This window comes from Rousettus aegyptiacus, unplaced genomic scaffold (genome assembly GCF_014176215.1).
Source record: "Rousettus aegyptiacus isolate mRouAeg1 unplaced genomic scaffold, mRouAeg1.p scaffold_m13_p_18, whole genome shotgun sequence".
In the NCBI taxonomy this organism is placed as follows: Eukaryota; Metazoa; Chordata; class Mammalia; order Chiroptera; family Pteropodidae; genus Rousettus; species Rousettus aegyptiacus.
The window spans coordinates 15,059,463-15,082,432 of record NW_023416293.1 but is presented as its reverse complement, the minus strand read 5'-3'; the positions used below and the strand labels follow the sequence as shown (position 1 = coordinate 15,082,432).

Here is a 22,970-nt window from a genome sequence, read left to right as displayed (position 1 = left end):
GTGAACTTTCGCAAAATTCCCCCGATAGAATTTGCACCTTTCTTACACTCCCACCCTCAGTGTGTAAATACGGGGTGATTTTAGATCCGAGGAGGTGTGAAAGGTGGGAACACTGTAAAATCAGGCTGCTACCCGCTTGGTTGCGGTCTCACCCCTAAGGAATCAGAGGGCCAGAGGAAAACGGTCTGATTAAACGCAACAGCTGGCACAGTGAAGGGAACTGAGAGCGGGAACCCCATTCCCTGTGAGCCCGTCCGGTAAGTGCCCCCAAATCGATCAGGAACTGAATCCCTAAAGCGAACGCTCAACACCCCCGAGCTGGTGACGTCGGCGGACAAACAGGGGAGATGACCCCCCAGGCCTTCTAAGGGGCCCTCTGCACGCCCCCTTAGTGTCCAGCTTCCAGCGACCCTCAGTTCCTTCCACTTAACCGTCCTGGGGTGCAAGCAGCACAGGAAGGTCGCCTCGGGCTGGTGGCGGGCCCCACTGTGATGCGGAGAACGCTGCGGTCGCGGTTCTCCACGGCGACGGCCTGGAAGGCACCAAAGCCTCCGCGGTCGTCGACTTGAGGGTCGCCCGAAGCCCCGGCAGGTGCCGCACGGCCCGCCCTCGGTCCCCGGGCCGAGGTCCTGGAGTCCTCCGTCCGCGGGACCTCTGGCGGCAGACCCGGCGCCAGCGCTCCCCGCGAGGCCACGCCGGGTCCGCGGACACCGGGAGCCGCGACCCTGCGCGTCACGTGGCGCCGCGGCCTCACGTGACGCGGCCCGCGGAGGGCGGGGCGCCGCCCGCCCTGCAACGTCATCACGTCGCGCGGCCGCGGCGACGGCGCCGGACGAGCGCGGGGACGGCTCGCGGGGCACCGGGTCCGGGCGGCGGCGGCGGCGCCTGGGGTCCTCCCGAGCCGCCCGCTGGCCGCGCGCCCCATCTGCCCGCCCCCCGCACGGGCGGGGCCGCAGGTGAGCGGGCCGCAGGTGAGCCTGCCTCCGCGGGGACACGGCTCGCGGGCGGGGGCGTCGGCGGCGCGGCCCGCGGGCCGCCCCGCGCTCAGACCTGCGCCTGCGGCGCCGACCGGCGTCCTGGTACCGTCGCGGGGCCCCCTCGTCTCTCGCCAGGATTCCGCGGCTCCGCGACGCGGCGCCGCTCCCGGCATCTGCCAGGTGCCCTCGGAAGCCGTAGGACGGAGCGCCTCGGAGACGGGGCGGAGGAAGGGCCGAGACCCCGACGCCGCGCGAGGGTTGTGTCAGCTCGGAATGCTAGCGCCGCCGTCGTTCTGAGCCCCGCGGGACCCCCGGGAGGTCTTCACAGGCAGTGGGCGTTTTTCAGACCTTTCTACGGCCCCAGAGTTGCAATTAAGTTGACTTCAGGAAAATCTTTTTGAAAAACATCATATGCTTTGATGACTCATCTCCTTTTCTGTGAAACGGATCTTGCAGAGTTCGAGGGATTATCCAGAGTTCTTACAGAGTGATAAGCGAACTGTAAACAGGACGAGATGAGAATTTGGGATATTTTTACTAGTCCAAAATTATGGGTGTGAGTTTTGGACTTTCGAAGACCCTGGTTTCAATTTTTTTTTTTTTTTTATAATTTCAGAAAGTTTTGAATTCCAAATAACTTTGACTCTTAATAACTACCCCCACCCATTTCATCTCCCAGGACTTGTCATTGAAGGGAAAAATAGTGTGACGAAGCCTGTCAATCAAGAAAATACTTCTTACATTGGTTGTTTTGATGTGTAATCTGTAACAGTTCATTTAAGTGACTATGGCAGTACAATGAGTAGTGGAGTTTTGATAAGTTTCTATCCTAATAAGGTTCTTTTTTTCAGTATAGAATTACTGCAAGTATTGATTTGCTGATGTCGATGGGCACTTACTAGTAACGTGGAGTAGGAAGAGCTTCCATAGCTTAATCCGGTGGAAGTGCGGACAGCGTGCATGGTTTCCATGCAGTGTAGGGACTGGGTCCTCATTTGGAGTTGAGTTTTAAGAAGAATCCAGATATGTTTTGAAGTCATAAATAATTCTTTGCATACTTTAGGAAAAAGTTTATTTTCATTGGCTTTTACTGCTCTAAGTTGAATGCCCATTTTTCTTTTGCATTCGTTTACTACACATTTGGTGTACACCTGTTCGGATAGAAAAAGTATATGAAACAGGATCCCCACCTCCTGAATACTTACCCATTTAATCTCTTATGGATATTAAATAGTAGCGACGTGCCTTTTAGAAATTTTATCTTTCATTGTTTTATCATTTGAGACAACAGCCTTCTGAAGACATGCAGGACGTGTATAGTTCCTATTTACAATACCATTTGGATTTGATTGTATTAAATGTCAAGTGACAGGGGCACTCGGTGATCACAAAATTCAGAGGAGATGAGGTCATTTCACTTGGAATAGCTGTGTCGTGGGGCTGATGCCGGGAAGAGGGGTGCTCTCTACTTGGTGGTTGGTTCTGAGGAAGCCTCCTTAGGCTGTAAAGCCAATCGGAACTGTTCCTTGTCCCCAGTCCTTCAGATGTACCGATCGTTTTTCCCTCTCATCTTGGCAGAGTCCAAGGACCCCTTCCAGCCCTTCTCCATATCGCCTGATGGGAGGCATTATGGCCCCCAAGGACATCATGACGAACACGCACGCCAAGTCCATCCTCAATTCCATGAACTCCCTCAGGAAGAGCAACACGCTCTGTGACGTGACGCTGAGAGTGGAGCAGAAGGACTTCCCGGCCCATCGGATCGTGCTGGCGGCCTGCAGCGACTACTTCTGTGCCATGTTCACCAGCGAGGTGAGGCCCGGGGGCCTGTCCCGCGCGTGGCGCCAGGTCGCGCACGTCTGCGGTGATAGCGAGTTTCTGCAGGATGGGTATGTGTCCAGGCTCTGACGTTGGGTTTTACTTGGTGTTTTTTACATGTTTTTCTATTTTTCTCCTGCTAGAGTTTAATGGTTGAAAGCGAACACTAGGGTGATAGGGAGGAGGGAAGGAGAGGAGTGGGGTTCAGTCCTTATCCCATCTCTCCTTACAGTACGTAAAGAAAATCAGGATTCATGCTACCAGTGTAGCTTCCAGAGTAATTTCAGGAGGGAGGAAGAGGATAGTGAGTGACCGTACAGCCAAGCGGAGTGTGGGAAGGGAGGCCAACTCTGGAGTGTAACCAGTTAGCAGAGGGGATCAGGGAAAGCTGACCCGACGAGGAAAGGCAGGCTCACAGAGTGTTAAGGCTGCTTTAGTAATTGGCAAAACACAAGTGGAGGAAAGCTGTGGAACAGATTAGGAGGTGCTCTTAGCCGAGCAGGAGAACACTGTCGGGAAAATTCCCCGGACCTAAGAGACCAGAAAAGGAGGCTGACCGTGCCATCGCCATCGGTGACTATTAAGGGGGTGTACCAACGATGTCCTGCAGTGGCGGGCTCCAAGGAGCGGGGTGTGGTGGGTCAGGGGGACGGCGGGGGGCCGCTCGGGTGGATTGGGGGGTTGTGGAAAGCAGTCTCCAGTGTCATTCTGGCTGGGTCTTCCTGACCCCAGGGTCGTAGGGCAGTCAGTGCACAAGCACTGTGACTTTTTTATTTTTCAAGATCTCAGCTCTAATTTTTAATTTTTAAATAAGTTATCTTGGCTTTTATTAAGCTTGAGTGGTGAGTACATCAGTGTTTATTGTATCGGTTATCTACACTCATACATATGCCTGGAATATTTCATGATGGGAACACTTATTTAAAAACCTTTTTAACCACTGCTATTTTCCTCAGTCCCATCACCTTAGCGTTGCTGCTGGATCTGCAGAGGAGGGGTAGTGCCACGAGAATGACAGTAACTACCTCTTACGGGCCAGGTGCTGTGTGAGCAGATCACCGAGCTCGTCACCACCCTAGGGCTAGACGTTAACCTGTCATCGCACGAATGAAGCATTGGTTCTCATTCTCCTATCTCACGCAGTGAATGGCTTGCCCAAAGTCACATGGCTCGTGAATGGTAGAGATGGGATTTAATCTTGACTTTTCTGACTCTACAAGCTGATCAGAACTGTTCCTTGTCCCCAGTCCTTCAGGTGTACTGATGATGTACTGATTGTACGGATGATGATGAAATTTCATGTTTTACCTTAAAAGCTCAGGGACGCTGTGGGTGTGTTTGTGGAACTGTTGAGTTCTATTCATTGATACATCTGTTCACTACGGAAGTGGTGTTTTAAATTAGTCACTGATCAAGTTGGTATTCTGGGGGGCATTGCCGCACTGCATGCTCTTGGGTTACATACTGTTCCTCCCCCATTCAAACAGCTTCGCCTATGTGCTGAATTCACTTTATACAAAGCAAACAAAATACCTCAGATTTTTTAAAGGACGTATATTTAATTATTGTTATTAATGTCTGTTCAGGTGCTTGGACAGGAGGTGCTGCCTTTATCTTGTGGAGCTATAACTCATGCCCTTTGAATCTCCAGCTCTCAGAGAAAGGGAAACCGTATGTGGACATCCAGGGTCTGACCGCCGCAACCATGGAGATCCTGCTGGACTTTGTGTACACGGAGACGGTGCACGTGACCGTGGAGAATGTGCAGGAGCTGCTCCCTGCAGCCTGTCTGCTTCAGCTGAAAGGTACAGATGCTGCAGTTGCATCGGTCACACCAAGGTGGCCTGCACATGCTCACACAAACGGCCACCTTACACTCACGGGGTTGTGGAGACAGACGGCACCCGTGTGTCCACCCAGGCATGGAAGGTCAGGTTTCAGTCACAGCAGAAAGGGACCTCTCCAGACGTGAGTGTTGGGCTCTTCAGAACAGAATATTTACACCAGTTCTGTGTTTTAAAAACAGAGGAGGAAACAATACATGCTCCGCAAGGGAATAAGAAAGCGGTACTGTGCATTGCCCCCATGGAGGGGACCAGACGCCAGGTGGGTAGGGAGGCCAAGGGGCTCTTCGGGATAAGGTCTTTTGTACCTTTAATTTTTCGAACCATGTAAATTGTGGATTAAAATTTTAATTGCCACACAAAAATGAAAGTAGAAGTTCTCACAGGAGCAGAGTGGTCCCCCTTCTACCTCCCAGTCTGTCTTTCTTAACCGCCAATGATTATTTTCTATTATTTCCAGTTTTTCTATACAGATGATTGAACATTTTCGGTTTTAATTACGTGGTTGAAGCTGTGAAGCGCCTGTGTTACTGTGCAGCTGTAAAATTAAATCTATACTCTGAACTTTTCAGTTAGAGAAATGTGAGCTTGTTACTAGTACCCTATTTTTTCTTTGCTGGACTCTTCTAGTAAATTAAAAAAAACTTTTTTCAATTACAGTTGACATTCAGCATCATACTAGTTTCAGTTCTATAGCAAATTGGTTAAATGTTTGTATTTCTTATGGGGTAAATCTTCATGTAGAGTGAACATTAGGTACATTGTGCTGAGTCGTAATTGGTTTTATAGCTTAAGTCCCAAGAGTTTTATAGGCATCTTCGCTTCATGCCGGAGTTCGAGAAGCAGCGTTCTTGCTGGACTTGCTTTGGAGCTGAAGCAGAGGCTGTTGTGGAGGGTCCGTCATACCAGGCACAGAAATGGGATCGGAATTTCTTAAGCATGAGATTTCTAATCTGAGGAGCATTTGAGATCTGGCTTCCCAGCATGTGTCATCAGGCTCAAATAAACTTCTAAAAGTTAAAAAAAAAAACAAAAAAACAAAAAACAGTTGGTTGCTTAACACTTCAGATGTCCTTAGGATATATTTTGTTAATCGATACATGGGATATTAGACCTAACATTTTTTGTTAAAGAAATGCGTACTTTTCTGTGGTCATTTAGAAGCATTTCATAATTAAATATAACGGTATGGCACGAAAGACTTCCACTCAGCAGCCTTGTCATTTTTCTTCACTTTACAGAAGAAGCTGTCACTTGATTGTACTACAAGGCTGTTTGCTGTTGCTGCTCTCAGAATGTCTTATATTAGTCTTTTTTTTTTTTAACAAAAAATATAAGATTTATTTGAGAGAGCTGTAAATTTTGAGGGACATGAAACAACTGCATAAAGGTAGAGATATACCACGCTCCTGGATTAAAAGTCTTAGTATAATGAAACTGTTAATCTTTTTCAAATAACTATGTGAATTTCATGCAATTTCAACCACAAATACAACAGGCTTTCTTTTTAAATTGAGAATAATGATTAAAGAATGTATATAAGAAAACAAAATATGCAAAATGGCCAAAAATGTTTTTGAAAAGGTAGAAAATAAGGAGAGATTTATTCTTTTTGCTGTTAAAATTAAAAACTGCTTTGTTCCAGGATCTTCCTCTCCGCCTCTGTTCCTGGGGAACCCTACATGACACAGTCATGATCGGTCTATCACTCAACCATGTTTTGGTGGGATGTCAGAATTTAATTTGAATGTGGTGGTTTGACCCAGATATAATAGAAGCATGAAAGGGAAGTCAGTTTACGTTTTTAAAAACTGGACGTTACTTTACTGCCAAGCAGGTCTCAGGTGGGCTCCGGAAAGCAGTCCTGTGGACCCTTTCCTGTTGCCTTATGCCTTTGGGCTTTGCCTTTCATGCTTTGCCTCTGTGATCTGGCCCTTCTTCTTGACTGGATCATTTGATTCGTTTCTCATCCAGCACAGCTCTTCCCTGTTTTGCTTGTAGTTCTGTGACTTGGCACCCCTCCTGGTGCTTTGTTGAGGCGTGGCTACCTTTATGATCCACTTGGCCTTGGCCTGGTATCCAGCTCCATCCTTGTAGGCAGTTCCAGAATTCTCGATTTAGGCATAGCCTCATTCACAATTATACTGCTCCCTCCTTGGAGAAAAGTGTGTCCAGAGGATTGTGACAAATGGCTAGACTCGGAGCATTTTGGAGTCTGGGGCCGTGTCGTGTTTATCAGCCAGGTGTTGAGACTGTACTTGCGTGAGTTTGCCACAGCTTCCACAGTAAAGCAGCACAGTCTAAGTGGTGGCTCAAAGAACAGAAATTTCATTCCTCACAGTTCTGAAAGCTACAAATCTGAGATCAAGGTGTTAGCAGGGTCGATTTGTTCTGAGGGCCCCTCTCCTTGGCTTATAGACGGTCATCTTCTCCTAGTGTCTTCGCATGGTCTTTCCTACGTGCATGTCAGCGTCCTAATCTCTTGTATTAGTCTTAAAATTAGCCTTTCGTTCCAAGCACAAGCGGCAGGAAGGCCGCATAGGGCTTCCCTAGGCAAAAGGTCGCGACAAAGCTGTTTATGCTTCTTGGCCAGTGTATTTGACAGCATTCAATGTAGATTTGCTTTCTTCGTAATGTAGCCCCTAGTGGTGAGGTTGTGGTAGATAAATATGTTTGAAAGATATATCCAAAAGTCCAAAATGAAACATTTTGTACAGTACTCCGTGATAATGTCATCTCAAATACTGGAAACTATAACCAGTGAAAGCGTTTTCAGTATGAAGCTGTCAACAACTGTATCTTTCTTCATGTTTACCAGCGAGCCTCATTCTTCTTCACTTCTGTTGGCGTTAACACAAGCCAAAGATAAAATTAAATTCTCTTTTACTCAAACACACATGCGAGTGCCTGTAGACCCAGATAGAAGCAGTGGAGATTAAAAAGCAAATAACAAGGAGATTTCTCATCTGACTGTGGGTCTCGGCCTGTGTCGAGAGGTCATGCATGGTGCACGCCTGGCCAGGCGCCCTGAGCGTCGCCGTCCGTGTCGCCGCAGGTGTGAAGCAGGCCTGCTGCGAGTTCCTGGACAGCCAGCTGGACCCGTCCAACTGCCTGGGCATCCGGGACTTCGCCGAGACGCATGGCTGTGCCGACCTCATGCAGGCGGCGGAGGTGTTCAGCCAGAAGCACTTCCCGGAGGTGGTGCAGCACGAGGAGTTCATCCTGCTGAGCCAGGGCGAGGTGGAGAAGCTCATCAAGTGCGACGAGATTCAGGTAGGCGCCGGCTGCCCCGCGGCTTCTCGGGACGGGCCAGGACACCCGGAGCGGCTGGCAGAGGCACCTGCGTCTGTGGCCGGGCTTCGGTGCGCGCCCGCGCGGGCTCCGCGGGCTCCTTCCAGCAGCCCTGAGTTACATGCCAGGCTGATTGGCATGTGCTTGGGCAGCAGTTCGCCATCCTCCTTGCTAAAGTGTATGAGCCCAGAGGGTAAGAATTACTGGTCAGCACAGCGTGGATTAAGTGTAAATTGGAAGGGAACTAGATTTTTCTGTCGCCCATCCACTCACCTTACAAACATCTTTTGACATCTGCTATTCTAATGGTACCATTCTTGGCGTTTTTTATCTTATTCTCCAAAGAATCTCCATTTTTCAGCAGAGGAAACAGGCTTCGAGGTTAGCTGTCAGACACAGCCAGTAAGCGGTGGAGCCAGGACTCAAATCTGGGCAGCTTGGTCCGGGCTGTTCCCTCAACTTCTGCACTGGGTTAGTCTCTGGGTTAGTCTGTTTCTGACTGAGCAAGTCAGGGGCACTCACAGAAGTCCCGTGTGTTAGATCTACAGACTTCAGAACAGGTAGAGCAAATACTAACCTTTTTTTTTATTTAGAAGCTGAGAAGAAATGGTTTGAAAACTCCGTTGTATACTTGCATCTGTCTAGAAAGACAGCAAATGACACCTTTTCTTCCCCTTTCATAGAGTAGCGTGAAACAGGAACCAGATGTCTGACTCTCCCTTGCTAACTCACACTTCCTGTTATGTAAAACAATAGCTCTCGAAACACTGGGAAGCAGCAGAGCTGCTGGTTGAGTCAGCGAGGGCCGGGTTGCCTTTGGCTGTGTGGTACGTGCCGCCCAGCCACTGGCGTCCGGTCTCCTCTCCCTTAAAATGTAGGTAACCGTGGCGTTTAGTCCCCAGGGCTGTTCTGAGCGTCAGTGCCTGACACATTGATGAAGGAATTCTCTCTGAGGAATTTCTCCACAGTAAAGCATTAATGTTGGGGTTGTTTCCTCCTGATTTAGCTGTCTCTTTGCAGTTCTAGTTTATTCAAGGATTTCGAAAAGTCCCATTCACTTAAGACAGTCACAGACAGCCTCCTGCATCGCCCTGCGCGGAGTCTGTCAGGCCGGGTCAGCTCTACCTCCCATGAAAAGGGCACGTGGGTTTCCAGCACCGCTCCCACCGTCTGCGCACTGCCACCTTTTGCCTAGAGTGCCAGGGGAGCCTCTAAATGCCTCGTGGCTCCCGGTCCCTGTCCACTGTCCCACCCGGGCTGCCCAGGGGCATCTGCCAGCGTCGCCGCGCTCAGATCTCAGCCTGCACGGGGCCTCTCCGTGGTCTCCAGGTGCTCTGAGAGTGAAATGCGGTCTTCTACCATCGGCGGTCTGGTCCCCGTTTACTTCTCCAGCTGGCTCTGTCACTGTCCTCCCTCCCTCCTTCGCTGCACTGCACCAGCCTTCTGTCATTTCCCGTGTTGTCAGCTCTTTGCTGTGGGACAAGGCCATTGGACGGGAGGACCTGAGTGCGCCGTTTAGCTCACTGGCCACCTGGAGCACTTGCGAGCCCGAGGCATGGCCGGCGTGACTCAGAAGCTGTGACTGTGGTTTCACCTCGTGTGAATGTGAGTGGCTGCCCGTGGCTGGTGGCCCCCCCGTATGGGACAGTGCGGCCCCGGGGGTGTGCCGTGCTCTGCCGTCTGCCTTGGAGGACTCTCCCCGCTGTCCCCCCGCTAAGTGCTGCTCCACCACCAGATGGGAAACTGTCGCTTCTGCAGAGGCCATCCCTGCACCCCTCAGGCGAGGTTAGGAAACCCCAGTTTTCTGCCTCGCAGGCCGCCTCCCGTGTGGCCGCGTGCGGCTTCTCTCCCACGTGGAGGTGCCCACGTGTGCGACACACACACCAGGGAATGAGCCACCACCTTTGGTGCCCGGCACTCGGTCGGTGAACCCCTCAAAGCGTTTTCCGTGTTTCCACTTCTTAGCGGTCACAGGTGGTTTTGCTGCCTGGGGTGCGGTCACACGCGGGACGGCGTCTCGGGACAGAGCCCCTGGGCTGGCGGGAGGGACGCAGGACGTGCACCCTGGTGTGTGTCTGTGGAAGGTCCTTGGTGTCAATGCACCTACCGCTGTGCCAAGGCTGTCACAGGGTTACGCTCTGGCCTGCGCGAGCTTAGACCTGAGCTCCCCGAGTGACTGTCAGGCCCGTTACCTCATGCAGCAGGAGGCCTCGTGGCCCGCGGTTGCTCGGTGCTCATGGATGAGGCTTTGAGTGACGCAGAGGGGTTCCAGCCCCGCAGGCTTGAGCGGGTGCTGGGGGCAGGCCTGGCGGTCATCACCCAGCTTGGACACACGAAAGTGATTTTAAGAGTCAGTTTTGAACAGGACAACAGATTCTTCCCCCGCTCCCTGAAAATTTCAGAAGAGACCAGCAAAAAGTTGCGGAATGGGAAAAATTCAGAAGTGAAAACCAGCCTGCGGCTGATGGTTTCTTAGGCACTATCTGTCGTCACTACTTTACCCCCATTTGATTATAATTTTCCTCCCGGTCTTGGTGAGTCATGATGGAAGAGATTGTTTTCCCAAGAACCCAGCTGTCCCTGGAAGATGGGAAACTGTGGTGGCGGGGGGTGGGGACAAGGCAGGAGAAGCAAGCGTGACTCCATGTCGCGGCCGCGAGCCCACAGGAGAAGCAGCGGCCTGGGACGTGTGCTGTGCCTTCGCAGGTGGATTCCGAGGAGCCCGTGTTCGAGGCCGTCCTCACCTGGGTGAAGCATGCCGGGAAGGAGCGGGAGGAGTGCCTGCCCGAGCTGCTGCAGTACGTGCGCATGCCCCTGCTGACGCCCCGCTACATCACCGACGTGGTGGACGCCGAGGTGAGGCGCCGCAGCAGGGCCCCCGCCCACGCCCCCAGCGTGCCTGTGCGCACCGGGCCCAGGGCTGCTGGCCTCCCTCTCCAGGGAGTGCAGGGAGGGTGGCGCTAGGGAGTCGCCCGGCGGTTGCTTGGCGAGTCAGCTGCTGACACAGATGAAGTCAACGTTCTGCTTCGTTGACTTGATTTTACGTAAGCAACATCGGGTGATAAATTTTGTCCCGCTCTTCATTAAACGCAAATTATTCTGAGTTGCTCTGAAAGAGGTACTTTGCTGTCAGGTTTCTTTATTTTTGGTCTCTGGCGAAGCTAAGGTGAAAGTCGTTTGATGCATTTTCGTTTATTTACAAAAGAATTTCTCCAGTATGACTTTATTTTCCACATTGCCTGGTCTACCTGGACCATACCTTGGGGAACGTTGGCTTGCGACACATGGGTCAGGCCCAGGTCAGTGAGTGTCGCCTTCTGACCAGCCCACATCTCTTTGAGTTACTTACAAACATGGATTCCGGCTGTTCACGTGAGAAGGGCCAGGCTTCCCTCTCAGAATCTTCCCTCGTGCTCGTAACTTCTCCCTTAACGACCCACCCGGATGCCGCTCAGCCCTGTTTCTTTATGCTGTGGTTGGGAGCCTGGACTTGAGACAGACGGCACTGATACCCCAAAGGCACCAGCTGCCTGCGGGGGGTGGAAGTGGGGGGCTGTCTCATCTCCTCCTTCCCATGGCTCCTGCTGGGCCACCTCCATGGCCGAGCCGAGCAGGAGCCTGAGTGCGGGAACGCAGCGTGGGAAGGCGCGGGCAGAACCCGGGGAGACGGAGGGTCAGCAGTGCGGCAGTGCTGTGAGCCTCAGGAAGCGGCTTCAGACAAGAATGGCCTGTTCTGTCATCCCTGGAAATAAAAGCCTTTCGGTTTCCCTTAAAAGTGTGTTAATTGTGACGTACTTGCCTTCGTTTGGTCATTGGAAAGGTGTACAGAGGAGTGGTTACTGTCAGTGCTGACCTGGGTGGGGATGCTCCCAGGGTACGCCTTAAAGCGTTCGACTTTCGAACCAGGTAACATACAGTCTGTTCCAAAAACGTTTTTAATCCTTTCTGGAAACCACAGCATGGTTATCGGCCAGCAGCCGTCCTGGGTTTCTGTATTAAGAAGTGGATTACAGCTTAGTCATGAGTGCGCCGTTCACACCTGTAACATTGGAGGTGGCCCCGGTGGCCCACCTTGCTGTCTGCTCTGTTCTAGCCGTTCATTCGCTGCAGTTTGCAGTGCAGGGACCTCGTCGATGAGGCAAAGAAGTTCCATCTGAGGCCTGAACTGCGAAGTCAGATGCAAGGACCCAGGACGCGGGCTCGTCTAGGTAAGCTGGCCTCTGGGCACAAGAGAGGACATTTTTCAACTTCCCCTCACCAGCTGGCATGACATAGTTAAAAAGAATATTCTGTATAAAAAAAAAAAAAGGAAAAAAACACCTTGTTTCAGACCCGTTTTTAATCTTTTATTAATTGTGTCATCTCAGGTAAATCACTTCGTCCCCTGAGCTTCATCCCCTATAAACCAAGGATACCTTCTCTACCTACTCTATGTCTCTCTGGAGGATTGAATGAGATAGGGTGTGTGAAGGCGCTCTGTAAGATGTTGAGTATTTTGCACTCTAAGTTTATAATTTTATTTCAATATATTTGGAGCCTGCGAATTGGAAATTATTTCAAATGTCACGTAGTAAGTGGTAGGGTCCCACCCACCTCTCCCCTTCTCCTCCTGCGTTTTCCATTCTGGATGAAAAGAGGAAGAGGAGAAACAGCAGCGTGCCGTGAAGTCAGGGTCAGCATGGCTGAGGGCACAGGTGTTTGGGCAGCAGCGCGCAGTGGTGAAGGCCTAGGCTCTGCGCCGGACCGCGGATGCAGGCCCCCGTTTCCCACCTACTGGGAGTACTGACTCCGCCAGGAGACCTGACCTCTCTGCCTCATCTGTAAAATGGGGTCAGCATAGGTCCTACCTCAAAGGTCATTGTGAAGAGTAGTCGAGGTAATTCATGTAAAAGGCTTAGAACAATGTTTGGCACATGGCGAGCGCTACGTATGTTAGCTATTATTTTAGCAAACAGACCTAGGTTCAAACCCCCGTCCCACCAATGACTGGTCGTATGACCCTGGGCAAGGCTTCCATTTACCTGAGCCTGTGGTCGCGGTTGTACGCCCACTGGGCGAGAGGCCTGGCGTAGCTGGCACGACGTGGTCTCAGATACCACCCTTCCGTTCCTGTCCTCCGCGGTCCCCTGCTTCGGGAGCCTGGATACAGTGTGTGAAAGCTAAGGTGCGAATTGATAATCAAGCTGTCCATTGCTAGATTTAAGTAGAATGATGATTTATTCCCTGCATTTTCTAACAGTGTAAGTACTATATGTCAACGTAGAAGTTCTAGAAACACAGAGAAGCAAAAAATAAAAGTCACCCATAATCCTATCATCTAGAGATATTACTGTTTTTTTAAGGGAACCATTAAAGAAGTAGAATGTGACCCTGTCCCACGAGGTGATAAAACACAGTCCGTAACACGTACCATGTACAAAGATACAGTCAGCACGAGAGAGATTGAAGGACTAGGTGTGAAAAACCGTGATAAAATTAGAAGAAATTATAGGAAAATACATAACTTCTAGGTAGGAGCCTGTTATCTATTTTCATTTGCTAAAATATATGAAAAGTTTATCAGCTTCATCATTTTTAAGTGCACAGTGTAGTAGTGCTAAGCACACGTAATGGAGCAGCCAGCGCCCTTCACCTTACACTACTGACAGCCCCGCCTGTCACGCAAGTCCCGCTTCTCGTCCCCCACCCCATGGGAGGGACCTTTTCAACTAAAACAAAAACCTAGAACCGTTCAAGTTTAGTTAACTGCATCTTTTTTTTTTTTAATTGACGGACTGGGAGAAAATATGTTCAATACATATGACACAGGGTTGGTATTTTTGATATGAAAAGAATCCACATAACGAGAGAAAGAGTGGGAACCCGGCAAAGATTGAGACATGCAGGCGGCGTCGAGGGCGGGAGGGCGGGCGCCGCCAGCCAGCAGGCCGGACGGGAAGTGAGGTGTGCCACGCTCCCGCGCTTTATGCCCCACCTCTGGGGATCTACGCAGAAATAACATGTTCTATGGAAATAATCGCATTTAAGGTGAGACGCGCGTGAGAATATTAACGCCAGACGCCAACATCGCCAGAAGGAAGGGCCACGACCTGAGTCCCATCCAAAGGGGGGCGAGTGGGGGGGGGGGCGTGGGCTTGGCGCGGAGACCCGCGCCAGGGCTGGCAGACGAGGTGCCCTGGGGCGAGTGGCGGCTCCTGCGCATCTTCTGTCTGCACGAGCATAGCAGAGCGAGGCCTGCGGGGAGACACTGACCCGGAGCAAGGCGCACTGCTGGGGTAACTCCCGCCGTTTCGGTCGCGTGCGTCCGGGCTGCTTCCCGTGCGTGTGGCCACGGCGTTACTTAAAACGTGGTCTTCAGATACCTCTCGAGGTGAGCGGTGAGCGGTGAGGCAGTGAGGGGAGCCCAGAGTGAGGTGATGAGACACTCGCTCTCGGATCCCTCCCCACGTCTGTCACCTGCTCTCCGTTTGAATTTAGACGAGTCCTTTAACGTCTGTGGATTACCGTTTTTTCCTGTATGGTAGTCCCCCCTCTACCCACGGTTTCAGTTACCTATGGTCAACTGCTGTCCGGTTGAATATTGAATGGAAAATTCCAGAAATAAACAGTCCGTTTTACATTGCTTGTCGTTGTGAGTATGAACCGGAGTTTGAGTTGAGAGTATGAACAGGAATGAGATGAGCGTGAATGAGATGAAATCTTGCCTCTTCCGGCCAGCGGCATAAACCTTCCGTCTGTCCAGCATGTCCACGCTCCCTGCCCAGTACTTCCTCAGCAGTTGTCGTCGTGATCAGATCAGCTGTCCGATATCGCAGTGCTTGTGTTCAAGTCACCCTTATTTTACTTAATTATGGCCCCAAAGCGCAAGAGCAGTGATGCAGTTCAGATGTGCCAAAGAGAAGCCGTCAAGTGCTGCTTTGAAGCGGAATGGTGTGTCTGTGCAGGATGAGACAGTGTCCGCGCCGATCGATGTTCTCAGTTCCAGGCCTCCACAGGGGGTCTTGGAACATGTGTCTCCCTTGGAACAGGGGAGACGACTGTGTATCAAGGGTCTTAAAGTCAATCACGAAGGCTGCTCCAGTACAGAAGACACGTTTCTCTCTTGCAGAGTCAGAGGGGTCCCATAGCGTTCACGGTAGCACTCATTAGTTGCTTGTTCAATTGAACTAAAGCTGATGAAAATTTTTGTGAGCCAGCAAAGCCAGGAGGTTCTTTCGTAGTGCATTTCCTGCATTTTTCTTAACAGGCAGCAGAAAGTTTCTGCTTGCTCAGAGAACTTGCTTACTGTCCTGACCTAGGGACATTAGAATATGATTGACTTGTTCTCATTGCATAGAGATTATGTTTCAGAAGGTCTGGAAAGGAAATTCTGAAGCTGTTTCCCACTAGGCTCTTAACTCAGCATCTCCTTGTCAGTGCGTTAGAAGCAAGCTGTTTCTCTCATCACGTCCCCCGTCCTAGCTCTGCTCTAGACGCAGTTACCAGAACATTTGCTGAGAGCGGTCAGCCTGCAGGAAGTGCCGTCAGGCCTCTGGGTTTCATGATGTGATCCAAATGTTTCCTACCTGCTTCCGTGTCTCCATCCTGCAGAAGCTGAATAAGTGAAACTGTATTATCAAGAAAGACTTTTTTTTTTCTAGTTTATTTTTCGTTCTGAGAATTACATAAAGCAATAGAAACTACAGCTGAAAATCCATGGAAATTTTTAAATGTGCAAGCATAGACGTGCCGCTCAGTTTTGTGGAGCCCTTTTATTCCCTGACCCATCCAGCTGTCGTCCGCTACCATTGCGTGCATGTGCACAGGGAGTGTGTTAGAGTGAGGGCTTGCTCTTCCCTTCTCTGTTCCAGTGAGACGGAGAGAAGAGGTGAGGAAGAAAGGGGTGAACGGGCAGGAAGCATGGCTGCCAGAGAGGAAGCAAACAGCTCAGGCCTAGCATCTCCCAGCTTGAGGGGATTTTGTGCACAAATAAAATTAGCATCGTGTGAAAGGCCCTTTGCTCAAATGCTTTGTTTTTCTAAAAGGAGCTGACTGCTGAGACCTCTTTCCTGGCCCACCTTGGAGAAATGTCTACTTAGTTTATCCGGCAAGCACACAAGATGGGTGCCATCTTACATAAGGTTGAACTCCACAGTTTATGTATGTGGGTTATTCAGAAAAATTTCAAATATACGTAAAAGTAGAATGATATGATGATCACCTGATTTCAACAATTGTCAATTCATGGCCTGTCTGTCTTGCAGCAAATCTCAGCATGTAATTCCATCTGTATACATTATGCTTTCACACATATCTCTAAAAGATAAGGAACCTTTTTTAATGTATCCAAAATGTCATCACTCTTCAAAAAAACACACAACCAGTTCTTTGTTAGATGTCATGTACATGTTCACGTTACCCCAGTTTTCCCATGATTGTTTTGTTTTTGACATTGCGTTGAGTTTATATCTCCTGCGCCTGCACGCAGAGCCTTGGCTCATGCGTCCACCGGAGTCATCTAGGTAGACCGAACGGTGTCGGAGTGTGTTCAGCTTTGCGCTCCACACTCGCAGTGTTGTCCAGAAATGTAAATTCAGAGATTTGGGTGTACAAGAGCTAGAACATCCAGAAGAAATAATTTCCTATGAGGCAGCCTTACAGCGAGCCTGTTGCAGAGGCTTCTCTGAGCTGTAAGCAGCAAGACATCATTGAACTGGCTCTAATCACAGTTCCTGCTGCTAGTGCCTGCCCAGCCAGGTGTGGTCCAGCAACCCATCTTCTTCTCTCTTTGTCCTCAGGAGCCAACGAGGTGCTTCTGGTGGTTGGGGGCTTTGGAAGCCAGCAGTCTCCCATTGACGTGGTAGAGAAATACGACCCCAAGACTCAGGAGTGGAGCTTTTTGCCAGTAAGTAGCAGGAGCCAGTCATGGGGAAAGAGCTGATTCCCTGTCCTCAGCCCCTGACTCTGGATTGTAACTGATCCAGCCCCAAAGTGGAAAAGCCTAGTAACAGCATGATGTTTTTTATTATAGTGCCATGCGCACAGTAGGTGCTGATAGTTACTTAGGTTAGAAGATTAGACTTCAAACACCAGTGGCCCTGTGTCAGATTGAACTCAGCTGGTCACCACTGTGCAGCGTGTCCCTGGGCTGTCTGTCACTCCCAGCGTGCTCCGTGGGTCGTGCCCTGTTAAACTGAACTCAGTGTTAAATGTGTTCAGTCGAACTCAGAAGTTGGCATCTTCCTTCCTTCACGTGCCTGTTTCCGTGGTGAATGAACAGTAACAATTCTGAGAAAACACGGAAGTCAGTCCTCCTGGCTTTCGGAGTCTTTGGTTAGCAGTGCAGGAAGACTTCTCCACTTTATGGAAGGATATCAATCTTTTAATCCAGTGCCGTATGGCATAGGAAGGAATCAAAGAGGCCATGTGCAGAAGGCTTGCACATTTAAGGGAGTCACAGCAAGCACAAGGTGCTTGTGCAGTAGGCAGATAGCTGGAGGCCACTCGAGGTTGGAGCGGTGCCTGAAGAGTGGGTGGGTGAAAACAGACGTGGCCAGAGGTGAGGCCTGCGGCTCGCATAGCTGAACTGCTCTGCGCCTGTCTCGCAAATCCACAGAGCATCACTCGGAAGAGACGCTACGTGGCTTCAGTCTCCTTACATGACCGAATCTATGTCATCGGCGGCTACGATGGCCGTTCCCGCCTCAGTTCAGTGGAGTGTCTCGACTACACAGCCGACGAGGACGGGGTCTGGTACTCTGTGGCCCCGATGAATGTCCGGCGAGGCCTTGCCGGGGCCACCACCCTGGGAGGTAGGCCACGCTGCTGCGGCTGGGGCGGGCTCGCCTCCCTGTCGTCCGGCGGGGGCAGGCACTCCTCTTGGCTGTCAGACGTGGCAGCCCGGTGTCCCTCGGTGTTTCAGCACCGACAGCATGTGGGAGTCAGGGTGTCTTGTGCTGAGTGGGGAGGCAGCACTCACGCTTTTGCAAACTGCAGCCAATCTGAGCACTCCTGAGGGTGCCATCCGAACCCGTTGTTCTGGGTGTCTCAACTGTGCTGGCTCCACATGGGTAAGACCTTAATTACCCATCAGAAACACTCAGTTTTTGCTCCTAGATGGCAGAAAGACTCGTGGGAGTCGCGGAGAAACGGTGGACCAGACGCCTTTCCTCTAACAGTCTGGGCCTTGTTCCTCCTGAGCAGATATGATCTATGTCTCCGGCGGCTTTGACGGGAGCAGGCGTCACACCAGCATGGAGCGATACGACCCCAACATTGACCAGTGGAGCATGCTGGGCGACATGCAGACTGCCCGGGAGGGCGCCGGGCTCGTGGTGGCCAGCGGAGTGATCTACTGTCTAGGTGTTTAGCCTGGGCAGCAGGGAGGGAGAGGACTGGACGGGTGGCAGCCTCTGGGGTCCCTCTTTACCAGACTGTGTCCCCGGACTTCCTTCAGCTGAGTGTGGTCCCGACGTTTCTGTGAACTGGGGTTCTCTCTTCTGTGGGAGTGGGAAATGGGGTCTGTCAGGTTTCTCTGGGTCATTGGAACTCCCGAGGGAGAACCGAGACTAAAAGGATTGGCTGGCACACTCAGGAAGGCAGTCCGGGAGCGGGCTCAGGGGTTTGTCACTGGTTATGGACTGGCCTCTGCTCTGTCTTTTAGGAGGATACGATGGCTTGAATATCTTAAATTCAGTTGAGAAATATGATCCCCATACTGGACACTGGACTAATGTCACACCAATGGCCACCAAGCGCTCCGGTAAGACCCGCCAGGTCTAAGGGAGGGGACGGCGCTGCTGCCGCATCTTTCTTTACTCGTGCGACGCGGGACTGTCCCAGCTCAGGGCAGGCAGTCCTGTGTTCCCACCTCCCTGGAGACGCAGGGAGAACCCGAGTCAGGGTCCATCCCCTTTCCATCTCTCTTTTCTTTCGGTGTCGTGAGAACAAGCACAGCTTAAACTTTCGACTAGATCACGCATCCGAGGGCAGAGCCTCGTTCTGTTCGTTGCGTGTGTCCTTTCCCCGCCCCCGCGTTCTGTGATATTTGATGCGTGTTAGGTGATGGGCATTGGACGGACCGACTCACGACACACGGCAACTGGGCAGCTGCTGACCTTGAGAGCTGCTGGCGCAGAGCAGGCTGAGCTGCAGGAACGGGGACCGCTCTGTGCTTTACGCTCTGGGTGGGGGTCCCCAGAACTGTCGTCACAGCTCCTTGCCTTCTTTCTACTCCCTTCTCTGCTAGTGAGCAGGGCTGTGCTCTGAATTCATCTGACGAATGACTTCCCCACTCTTCAGCTCCCAGCTCGAGGGTCTGCAGAGGCTCTCCTGTGCTGGACTGCCGTCCAGGCCTGTCTGGCTGTAGTCCACGTTGCTCAGCTGCCCAAGGGTTTCACTAGTCATCGGTGACCATGTTTGTTTTCAGAAGTCAGAGTCTCCGTTCCGTGGTGTTAACCGCTGTATCTTTCTTGCAGGCGCTGGCGTGGCCTTGCTGGACGACCGGATTTACGTGCTGGGAGGATTCGACGGCACGGCCCACCTGTCTTCCGTTGAGGCGTACAACGTCCGCACTGACTCCTGGACACCTGTCACCTGCATGACCACCCCGCGGTGTTACGTCGGGGCCACGGTGCTCCGGGGCAGGCTGTATGCAGTTGCAGGGTGAGAATTGGAACTGGGCGGAGCTATCACGCACCAGGGCAGCATGGGGCAAGCCGCATTGCGGCTGGCACGGCGTGGGTCGGGGGCATGTCTCCGGGGGCAGCCGCATCGTGGGGCGCGTGTGCAGAGGAACAGGCTCTCACCCTCTCCTGCTTCCTCCCCTCAGGTACGACGGCAACTCCCTGCTGAGCAGCATCGAGTGCTACGACCCTATCATCGACAGCTGGGAAGTGGTGACATCCATGGGGACCCAGCGCTGTGACGCTGGCGTGTGTGTGCTCCGGGAGAAGTGACTGTGGTCGGAGCACCATCCAGAGCTAGTGACCAGTCTAAGGGACAGTTTGTGGGAGAATCAAGGATCCTTTCCGGAATGTCTCTTTCTCACTGGGCACCGGGTGCTAGAGGCACCGGTGTGATGGTGGTGGTGCTCACGTGACACTCTCCTTGCGCTGGCGCTGTCCCCTGGGAGTAGGGGTACAGACACTTGAGGGAAGAGAATGCGCACCGAATGGGTGCGAGAGGCCGGGTCACCTCTCCTCCTGGTCTAGGGGCACTTCCTTGTTTCCAACCTGCCGTGTGCTCAGGAGGACACGTGTGCGTGTTTGTGTGATGCGCCCCGTATGCTGCAGGAGTGAAGGTGAGTGTGACCACCAGGTGTGGGCGGTGTCCAGCCTGCATCAGAATTTCGAGGTACCAGCTCGAGTAAGCTTTGTTCTCCAGGAATAAATCTCTCCTAGTCCACAGGCAGCTAGGGGTAATATACTTCCATTCTGGAGGAAAACAAAGGGAAGAGCTCATCACAGCTTGGGGGCAGGGGACAGCCTGAACGCCCTGCGGGCGCGGGGTTGGTGTATCAGAGCTGGGTTCCCGGTGCAGTGACCTGAATTTGGTGGAGTGTGAGTGAACCTAGACCATCCCTGAAGAATAACTGGGAGGAGTGAGGAGGGTGTGTGATTTGAAAGACCTTTTTATCTCCCGTGGGCCTCCTGAACTACATATAGTTTCTTCCCGTGGCACGGGAAGTGTCACGGAGAACAGCAACGTGAACAGTGTCAGGATGGCTGGAGGTGGAATAAATGTGAGAGTTGAGTGTGCCTGGGGACAGACTCCAAGTACCTGTGACTTTGTGATTGTCTCACTCCCTGCCAGGACTCCCCTATCCATGCCAAGGTCTGCCTTGAGTGGGTGAGCGACTGTCTTTGCTGAGTCAGATACTACTACACTTTCTTATTTATTCGGGGATGGGATGCGGGGGCAGCAGCCTGGAGATTCAGCCACTTGGGTACTGTCCCGTCCTAGGGCACACTTCTGCAAGGGGGTGGTTTTTACTGCTGTTTGGTACTTTTGATTCTTTTCATACTGTGAGGTTGCCTTATGGGTCCTCAGAGTGAATCATACAGAATAATCAGCGACAACCAAGATTCTCTTGTTAACCAGAATTCTTCAGGCCCTGCCGTCTCCATTTCTGAGCTACCTTAAAGGCTTCCCTCTGTTGTGGAGTGGAGGTCTTGCTTCACGGGTATTTAGGGGTGTGGGACTGTGGTGACCCGAAATGGGGCGTACTGCCCCTTCACTCTGGAGTTCCATTTTGTCCTCTTCCTGAGCTGAGTTGGCCTAAAGAGTTCATTTCCTTTGTATTTTTTTTTTTTTACAAAAATATTAAAAATCATCTCTTACGTGTCTGTAAAAGAGTTTGTGAAGAATCTGCCCTGCCCTGCAGACGTGTTGGGGACCAGGCATGGAGAGTGGCTCGGTGAGGCCCTGAGTCTCTGCCATGTCCCTGTCAGATGCAGGTCAGAGGTAGCCACTTCCCCACTGGACGTTCTCAGTGACACGTCTGTCTGAATCTGCCGTCACCACTGACCTCTCACTCGGCATACTCGGAAACCATAAGGGAATGAAGAAGCCACTCTGAGCTCATTTAGTGCCCACCTGAATTTTAGGGTTCTAGTGACCCCAGCACTTTTCCATTTATGGCATGTGATGTGAATAGCTATGCAGAAGTCCTGCGAAACTGCAAGACTCCAGATATTCCCAGAGCAAAGGGAAGCGGGGTCAGAAAGAAGAATTCATTCTCTCCAAAGAAGCCAGCCAGTGTTTCTTTAGCAGTAGCATTGTGCGGCTGATGATACAGCTACAAAACGTGTTACTGTGTATCAGCAGCAGATCCCGGGGAGTCCGAGAAGATGGCCCCCAGGATGAATTTCAGACCAAACTCCCAAGAGTTCCTACATGACAGCCGCAACTGGGTGTTCTTCAGGGGACATATAAAACATTGCTGCCTTTGCACTCGTCCAGGGCTTCCATACCTGAGCATTGCTGCACACACGCAAAGGTGCCCATAACTTGGTGATTTCCTCCTGTTTTTCCAGCTTCCGTAACTGGCAGCCGGCTACTTCGTTACTCAGCCTATCATTCATCTTGTGTCACCTTTGTCACAGTACAGACATTTGATTAGTTTCCAGATTCTGCACGATTTTATCTTTAATTGTTCCAAATCTTTGTTTTTAGGCCCTCTGCTGCCACATAGTGCAGCCTTTTTCTCTTGTCCAGACTCATGGAGTAACAGCCTGCTGCCATCCTTGCCTCTGCTCTTCCTGTCTTCTGACCCAGCCCCTCTGTCTTATCACCCGGTACCTTTCTAAAGCACAAGTAGGGTCGTTACAGCACCTAACATAGAGAAAATTTTCAGTAACAAGCAAAGTTATTTCTGGCCTAAAAATTACATGGATTCCCATTGCCTGTATTGTAAAGTTAAACTTTCAAGGCCGGACGTCAGACTGGTGGCTCCACCTTCCTGATTTTACCTCCCTCATCACCTACCACCCCCCACCCCCAAAAGGCATAATGTGCTTCGGCAGCTGTGGACTACAGCCATTTCTGCAGTGTCCTCGCCTTTGTTCTTGTATTCTGTTCCTTCTCTCTGAAATAATCTCACATTCCTGACAAAATCCTAGTCAATGCCTAATTCCATTGTTACCTAAGTAGTCTTCTGACTTAACAATTGCTTCCTAATCCTCACTTCCATTTATTTTGTTCCTTTGATTGTCTTTATCACACATCTTGGGGCTTGGGTCTGTTCCTGTTTGGTCTGTGTTCTCAGATACAAAGTGCCTATGATCCTCCAATCCTCAGTACATTATGCAGGTACTCCCTAAATGTTGAGCTAATGAAGAACAAAGAAAAATAAGCAGATGGGGATGGCGGATTGATTAGACGTCACCTAATCAAGTGGCTTAATTTCCCCTCCCCCATGTTCTGCTTCCCCTGCCATTTCAGGAACCCTGCGGCCTGCTGCACTAGAGCAATAAGCTAGAGCTCCAACGAGAGTATAGTGTGACGGCAGAGCCCGTGGATTCAGAGCCATGCTACGACCTACAGACCTGGGAAGTAACGT

General features: G+C 51.3%; 1 protein-coding gene across 3 annotated transcripts; it reads left to right on the top strand.

Moving 5' to 3' along the window:
- Positions 1–826: 826 nt before the first annotated feature.
- On the top strand, positions 827–21,262 carry KLHL12 (kelch like family member 12). Of its 3 annotated transcripts, none has more exons than XM_016130759.2 (12): positions 827–956; positions 2,556–2,789; positions 4,447–4,600; positions 7,695–7,912; positions 10,637–10,786; positions 12,024–12,138; positions 16,708–16,814; positions 17,526–17,721; positions 18,113–18,271; positions 18,573–18,671; positions 19,387–19,573; positions 19,740–21,262. In XM_016130759.2, the coding sequence occupies exons 2-12, from the start codon at positions 2,595–2,597 to the stop codon at positions 19,864–19,866; spliced, it is 1,707 nt and encodes a 568-aa protein (XP_015986245.1). In that variant the 5' UTR covers positions 827–956; positions 2,556–2,594; the 3' UTR covers positions 19,867–21,262. The 3 variants fall into 3 exon arrangements, with proteins under 3 accessions (XP_015986245.1, XP_015986246.1, XP_036091431.1); XM_016130760.2 differs by having other exon boundaries at positions 830–971; XM_036235538.1 differs by lacking the exon at positions 827–956 and adding an exon at positions 1,111–1,533.
- Positions 21,263–22,970: the final 1,708 nt, after the last annotated feature.

What these genes read in the sequence shown, in the direction of transcription:
- KLHL12 (XM_036235538.1), top strand. An exon ending in GTGCCATGTTCACCAGCGAG is followed by an intron (nt 2,790 to 4,446) that starts GTGAGGCCCGGG and finishes TTGAATCTCCAG; the next exon opens with CTCTCAGAGAAAGGGAAACC. An exon ending in CTGTCTGCTTCAGCTGAAAG is followed by an intron (nt 4,601 to 7,694) that starts GTACAGATGCTG and finishes GTGTCGCCGCAG; the next exon opens with GTGTGAAGCAGGCCTGCTGC.